The 6,764-nt window shown below is 43.2% G+C and overlaps 1 protein-coding gene across 2 annotated transcripts in view; it reads right to left on the bottom strand.

Moving 5' to 3' along the window:
- camk1db (calcium/calmodulin-dependent protein kinase 1Db) overlaps positions 1-6,731 on the bottom strand; it is a 30,279-nt gene extending 23,548 nt beyond the window's left edge. Inside the window, exon 1 of one of the 2 annotated variants that reach the window (XM_007576361.2) lies at positions 6,509-6,731. In XM_007576361.2, coding sequence (XP_007576423.1) covers positions 6,509-6,603 — 95 coding nt within the window. In that variant the 5' untranslated portion in view covers positions 6,604-6,731. The remainder of the gene's footprint in view (positions 1-6,508) is intronic. The other variant, XM_016663165.1, reaches the window with a different exon arrangement.
- Between the last annotated feature and the right edge of the window lie 33 nt (positions 6,732-6,764).

Consider the following 6,764-nt stretch of genomic DNA (forward strand, 5'->3'; position numbering starts at 1 on the left):
CATGGAAAAAATAAATAAATAAATAAATAAATAAATAAATAAATAAATAAATAAATAATAATAAAAAAGAGTTATTTGTTGTTTGGTTTTTGCAGTAATTTTTAATATGACAGAAAATTAAGAATTTATCTAGTTTACACTAAAGGGCATCGAACTACATACTGTTGGTTGATGTGCTAATAGACCAAAAATATATTTAGTTCTGAGTTTTGGTGCATTTAATTACTCAAAACAGAAAATTCACTTGAATTAACTTTGTAAAGAAAATTGTTATTTGCAGATCTTGAAATGTTTTTTTGCACATCTTTAGCAAAGACAGCTTTGCATTGACAGCTGACCAGCAGGTCCAGGCTGATCTGGATCCAATATATAGAGACATTTGCTTATCTTACAATAAGTTATAGATACTTTTTTAAGTAACTAACTTTTCTAGCCTGAATTATACTTGAGGACAAAACTGTCGGCACCTCTCTGAAGTCTCAGGACGATCGAGGTATTCTGGAGAGAAATGCACTGCCTACAGTCGGAAAGCTTACTCTCAGTTGCAGATCATGGGTCTTCCAGAAGGATAATGACTCAAAACACACAACTAAAAACACCCAGGAATGACTAAGAGCAAAACATTGGACTATTCTGAACTGGCCTTCTGTGAGCCTGGTGGATTATCTCAGCTTCTTCTTTCCTCGCTCATCACCTTTATCTTATCTTTTTCTTTAAAAAATAAAAATAAAAATTCCTGTCATGGCTCCATCAGACACCTTGAAACTGGCCTCTGTCTCTTTAAGAACCCCCTACTCTTTCTGACGCTCAATCGTCACCAGTCATCAAAACAAAGCTGTTTGCAACTGTTTGCAGTTTGCATGAAAAGCTCAGCAGATGCGAAATTCCACCAGGTGTATACAAGTTGCTGCTGCCGCTAGTCTGCAGGAGCTGTGCGGGGAGATTGAATGGAGGGGAACGAAAGCACATGACATTATAGGATAATATAAGTCTAGAAAAAGTCAATTTAGCTCCCTTTTATAAAAATGAACTTTTGTTGAAACCAAAAACAAAAAAAGAAAAAAGGGAACTGCAGATGGGATTAACATTCAGTAGGAGGCATTAGACAGCACTGTGTTCTGTAACTCAGCTGGCTGGGTTTAAATGTTGAGTTCACTGGATGGAAATAGATCAAGATGAGCTACTTCACTCAAATCAGCTGCAGTGACATGCATGTGTCTGTGCAGTACAGCTCAAAGTTTCAGAAAGCGACGCTTCAGGACCAATAGATTTAGCGTCAAGCATTTTTGCTTTTTTCGTTGTCTTACAGTGAACCAAGATTTCACAGCTCTGGTGTGTACAACCTTCACCAATCAACCAGAAATCCTGAGCCACTGTAAGCAGTTGCCAAGCAATATGAAAATCTGAATAACTGGCGCCGACAAAGGAAGAGCGGGTCAATAAAAACAAAACAAATCGGGTTTTCTCAAGAGGAGTTTTTCCAGTTCCTCATTTTTATCAGGAAACGGCAGCGGAGAGGGAAGAGGCCAGATTTCTGTGTGCGGAAGAGCAAAATACACGTCCAGAGAGAGAGAACCGCTCATTGCATTGACAGAAAGGCGAGATAAAGAGCTTCACAACAAATGAGATTATGAGACTCTAAAGTGGTGGTTAGCTGTTCAGCTGCCGAGATCTGATAGACACTTCGACAAGTTTATAGTGTTTAAATCAGTCCACTTATGGGGCTGCACCAAACGACAGAACAAGCAAAAAACAAGGAGACTGCAGAAACAGTTCAGGTTTGCAAAGATACAAACAGCACAAAAAGGGCTCCAGGTATTTACCCTAAAAGGTCGTCCGATGTTAAAAAAACGAAAATACCGCGGGGGTGTTAGGACTTGTGCGTACGTCCAGTAAACAGGTTCTACGGCATTAGATGCCTAAAAACCGAAATGTGAGGTTAGCAGAAAATACAATGAGGAGTTTAAAATCCTACTTATGATGAAAATCTATTGACTGGATTTGTTTATTCCTTGCAGGAACGGCGTTCCGAGATGACGACACCGGTGTTCAGCTCCCAAGAAGAGCAGAACGTTTCACTCTTGGATCGGTACCAACTCGCTCTGAAGTCTAGACAGCTTTGGCAATGCGCTGAAAGAATGTGAAAAGATGAAGACAAAGTCCAAAATGTGTCGAAATGAACAAAGTGGTTTGGGTTTTGTCTTTTTTTCCAGGGGTGTCCTCCAAGGTTGTGGGAATAAAATGTGGAGATTTACATAAAAAAAGGGCCTTCCTCCACAGTGAAGCATGGTGTGGGGTTAACCACAAACAACACAGCAAATGTTTCACTTGAAAGGGCAGAATGATTTCAGATCACATAATCAAGGTTTTACTTTACTGTAGTATTTGCAGCAACAAAACTGTTGAAGTGTTCATCCTCTGCTGTTTTGCTCATTTTACACCTGAAATACAGTCATTTCCGACATAAGGTGTCATAATGACTGTGCGTCCACTCGTATCCCCCAGGGACGCTTCATACTCGGTTTGAAAAAATTGAGGATTTCACACAATTTTCTGATTTTAACTTTAAAAAAAAAAAGCTTTGTGGATGACACAAAAAAAGATGCACCTGCAAGAGGAGTTTCAGTTTCAATGCTGGACAGTTTTTTTTTTTGTTTTTTTTTCCCAATCAATAAAATATTTACTCTGTTATTTCCTGACTCTTTCTTACTCGGGGAAGCTAATCGCAGAAGACAAAGCCTCCAGATTCCAATCGATACCTGGAGCGATGCTCTTAAGATCTCTGGCCTGCAGAGGCAGCCGTGGCTGGAGCGTCGGCTTCACAACACTTTGCCCACTGGGGATCTGTGAACGTGCTCGTGGTTGGTTTACTTAACTTGCCTCCTCAGAGCATCAGCAGCTTAAGGGGCTGGAATTAGCTCCAAGGCAAGACAGGGCCTAGATTCAGTGACGGAGAGCTCATTAACGCTACAGCAAGACACACGTGGGAGAAGAGCAGCCAAAGCAGTCATGGCACGGTTGCCCCCCGCCCTCCTTCCCACCCTGGCTTCCTGTTCGACCGCCATCAATATCTAATCGGTGCGCAAATACGCACATGCAGCAGCAGCACTCGGCTGATCGGGATCGGGCTCTCCTTTTGCAAAACGAGCAGCTCATTTCGCAGTCCTCCAAACTCAAAGATACTTTATTGATCCCAAAGGGAAATTAAGTGTTGTAGCTCATTTACTTAAAGAATTGCTGTGGACGGTGAACGGCGGAAAGATCTCCTGTAGCGGTCCGTATCACAACGCATTTGAAGAGGCTTCCGACTGAAGACGCGGTTTTTCAATAAATACGCGCAAATCTTTCTGTGTAGTCTGCTGATGTCGAAAGAATACAATTTGGCAGTTGCGGTGTTTCCATTAAATAATAAGAAACGCAATTAAAATCACATGTGAAGAAGTGCTTACACGCAATAAGTCACTAATAAATATGGCGGCAACTGATGTAAACACTTATACTCGTGGCGCTAAAGCTCAGAGGAGGTGTCCTGTTCAGGCATTGGAGCGACAAAGGCTGCTCTATATGCAGCGTTTTGGGGAAATTGTAATCTGGGATTTTACAGAAGATCAATGGACTCAACGCTTTCAAATAACACACAACTTTTGATGAAGAGTGTGATGCTAAGAGAGCTATTGTGGAACCACGAACCAGGAAGAAGACTACTTCCTCTTGTCTTTCTTCGTGGTTTTCGCCAGTAGTAACATCCGGCTTTTAACTTGTTTTTAAATCCGAGTGTTTCCATTAAGCAAATTTATTCTCATAATTTCAATTTGTGCAATTCTAGCTGAGTTTAATGGAAACTCAGATAGTGACAGTCTGATGAAGATGATGGTCAGGTTTGCCCTTCATCTTAATTTCATGTAAAAAAAAAAATTAATTAAATTACATCACAGGCTTTAGCGAAGAGCACAACGCTAACCACGCTTTGCCCTACATATTTACCCCAACCTAAGTGGAGCAAGGAGAGGAAGGAGAGGAAGAAGATAATCTGTCTCCCCCTTTGGCCAGCAGGCCTTCCTCTTCCGTTTTTAATCCTCGGGCAAAGCTGCAGGCCTGCTGGGCTTTACTAACCCAGGTGTCCTGTTGTGAGCCCCGCTGTGAGGCGACAAGCCTCTCTCTTATTAAGACCCGGGAACAACTGGGCCGCAGCGCGAGCCAGGCGCCAAGCAAACGAGAAGACGTGACCTGGGTGTTCGGTGGGCGTTTCTTTCCACCTGGCCTGCGATTCGGCTTGCGTTAGTCACACACTCCTCACACACATTAGGTGAAAGCCCGGGGGAAATCAGAGCCGCCCTGCAGGTAGGAGCGACTGACCGCTCCGTCAGACAGCTGGAGCGTGGAGTCTGACTTTGTGAATCAGCCATCTGGATGAGGATTTTGCGATGCGGCTGCTGTTGCTCCCTAAAAAAAAAACAAAAAAAAAACTGCGGCACATGCTCGGCGCTGTTGCTTAGAAAAGCCAAAAGGAGGCAGAAAACTAAGAGGGACGAGTGTATTTTCTCGTTTCTTAACAGTGGTTCAGCTGTCAGCATGCAGGGCATTTCTGTGATGCTTTACAGCCAGTTTTTGTGGCCAAAACGAAAGGGGAAAAAAAAAACAGGCCAATTCCCATAGGGAGCTCTCTTCCTCTGCAATAAATCTCAGACATGAGCCATGAGCTGGACGGATGTGTCTTCAGGGACAAAATGGGTCACAGAAATACGACATAAAATGTGTGTTAGCACCTTAAACCATCGCCGGTCTGAGTTGGGCTTCAGAGGAACTCTGGTAGGGTCTGTGTTACGTTACTGATTTTAAAAAGATAAAACCAGGCTGTGCTCGCTGCAGACAAAAATAAACTCTGGAATTTGACTGCTCTGTGCTTCGAGAGACAAAAAAGAAAAAAAAAAAAACTTGATCTAAAGGGGCCCTCGGTTCTCATAACTGTTTACAGCTGTACAGTGTCTTGCTCAGAAAAGTACTCACCCACTGAACTTGTTCCCTTTTGGTCACACCACAACCACAGACTTTAGTGAATTTAATTGGGGTTTTAATGCGACAGACCAACATGAGAGCAGAATTTAAAAAATGTACTTCTCAATAATCACTGTAAATATTGGCATTCCAACAATCAAATCGTTCCTATAATTGCTGAATAGCTTTTTTCTTTTTTCCCTGCTACTTTCACTATTTAACTTTGGTGATGAGCTCAAAGTCTTTAAGGTTGGAAGGCCTGTTTGCCGTCACCTTCATTGTTACATCCGCCACAGATAATCCAACAGATTAAAGTCAGGACTCCCACCGGGAATCTCGATATGACTTTTAGCCAGAAGAGACAAAAATTAAGAGATTCCTTTTTACCAGGAAGTTGGATGATTTCTGGCTTCACTGTAGCTCCATCAGCTCTGCACTGCTTTCCTGTTTCCGATGATGAGAAGCATCCCCGCAGGATGATACCGCCACCACCGTCTTTCTCCATTAGGAGTATTGAGGTCAAGGTTGATGTGCAGCGTCATCATTGTCAGTCTAGTGCCTTCGTCCACATCTATAACAGAGGCGCCTCTATTATGTGTCTGCATACATAATAGAGGCTCTCGGTGAGACTTTATCATCTCAGAAAGTATAAAGTTGCACCTTTGATCTTCTTGAAGCTTCTTTCAGACCTCAAACAAGTTCACAATCATTTAGAAACAACAACATTACTGTTTTAACTCAGGAAGAGTTCAGAAATCAACATTTGGTGGAATAACCACGAGGTTTTCAACGGGGTTCACTGAAGTGGTCTCTTAATAATTTTTTTTCCCAGAGCTGTACTTACATATTTCCCGTTGCTCTGTGCACATATATTCCCAATAAAATGCTTTTTTTAGTCCGTGATTGAAATGTGACAACATAAGGAAAAGTTGACGGCCCTGAGTCAGTGAGAAGGTCAGGAAACCATGGAGCCAAACATGAACGCTTCTCAACTCAGACCTGCACTCTCCACCGACCCCTCCTTCCTGAAGAGGAGAGAAAGTGACAGAGCACCAAAGTCCCTGCAGATGACTGCATGCATGTCGCTATCATTTGCTAGTTTTGTGTATGCAAATAGGCGCCGCTCTGCAAAAGCGAGCACAGTTAAATAAATGGCTGCCAGCTACAAAAGCCCCTGGATTCAGTCTTGGGTGGACGATCCCCAACAACAAGCTGCTGCAGTTTGTTTGTTTGATTATTATTATTATCATTATTTCTGAATGAAAAGACGCAATAAAGCGGCGCTTTCCCACCGTAACGCAGCACGTCTTATGAATGAGAAACGAGCCGATGGGGCGTTTGGAGACGATCTGTACGAGAGCAAGGAGAAGTTTAAAAGGCGATATTCAACAGCTGTCTGTCAGCGCAACGACTCTGCTCTCTCGTTTCCGTTCAAACGCCACAATGTGGCAGGTTTTTTTTTCTTTCTTTCTTCTTCTGTCTGCAAACTTTTGTGATCGTCGCCTGTACTCACGTTCCGAGGACTTCCTTGAAGTCAAAGATGTTCTTGATGTCATCTACGTCCTTTTTCCAAGACCCGTCGCTGGACTCGCCGTTTTCTTTCGCCATTTCGAACCGGGCTTGGTGGGAGAGGAGAGGAGAGCAGAGGATCAGCGGATCAGAGGAGGAGGGAGGATGGTGGAGACGAGAGAGATGGGGAGACGCTGCCGGCGGAGGATCAACCGCACTCGTCTCACACCGGCGGAGGATCAACCGCACTCGTCTCACAC

The sequence above is a fragment of the Poecilia formosa genome, unplaced genomic scaffold (assembly GCF_000485575.1).
Source record: "Poecilia formosa unplaced genomic scaffold, Poecilia_formosa-5.1.2 Scaffold405, whole genome shotgun sequence".
Lineage (NCBI taxonomy): Eukaryota > Metazoa > Chordata > Actinopteri > Cyprinodontiformes > Poeciliidae > Poecilia > Poecilia formosa.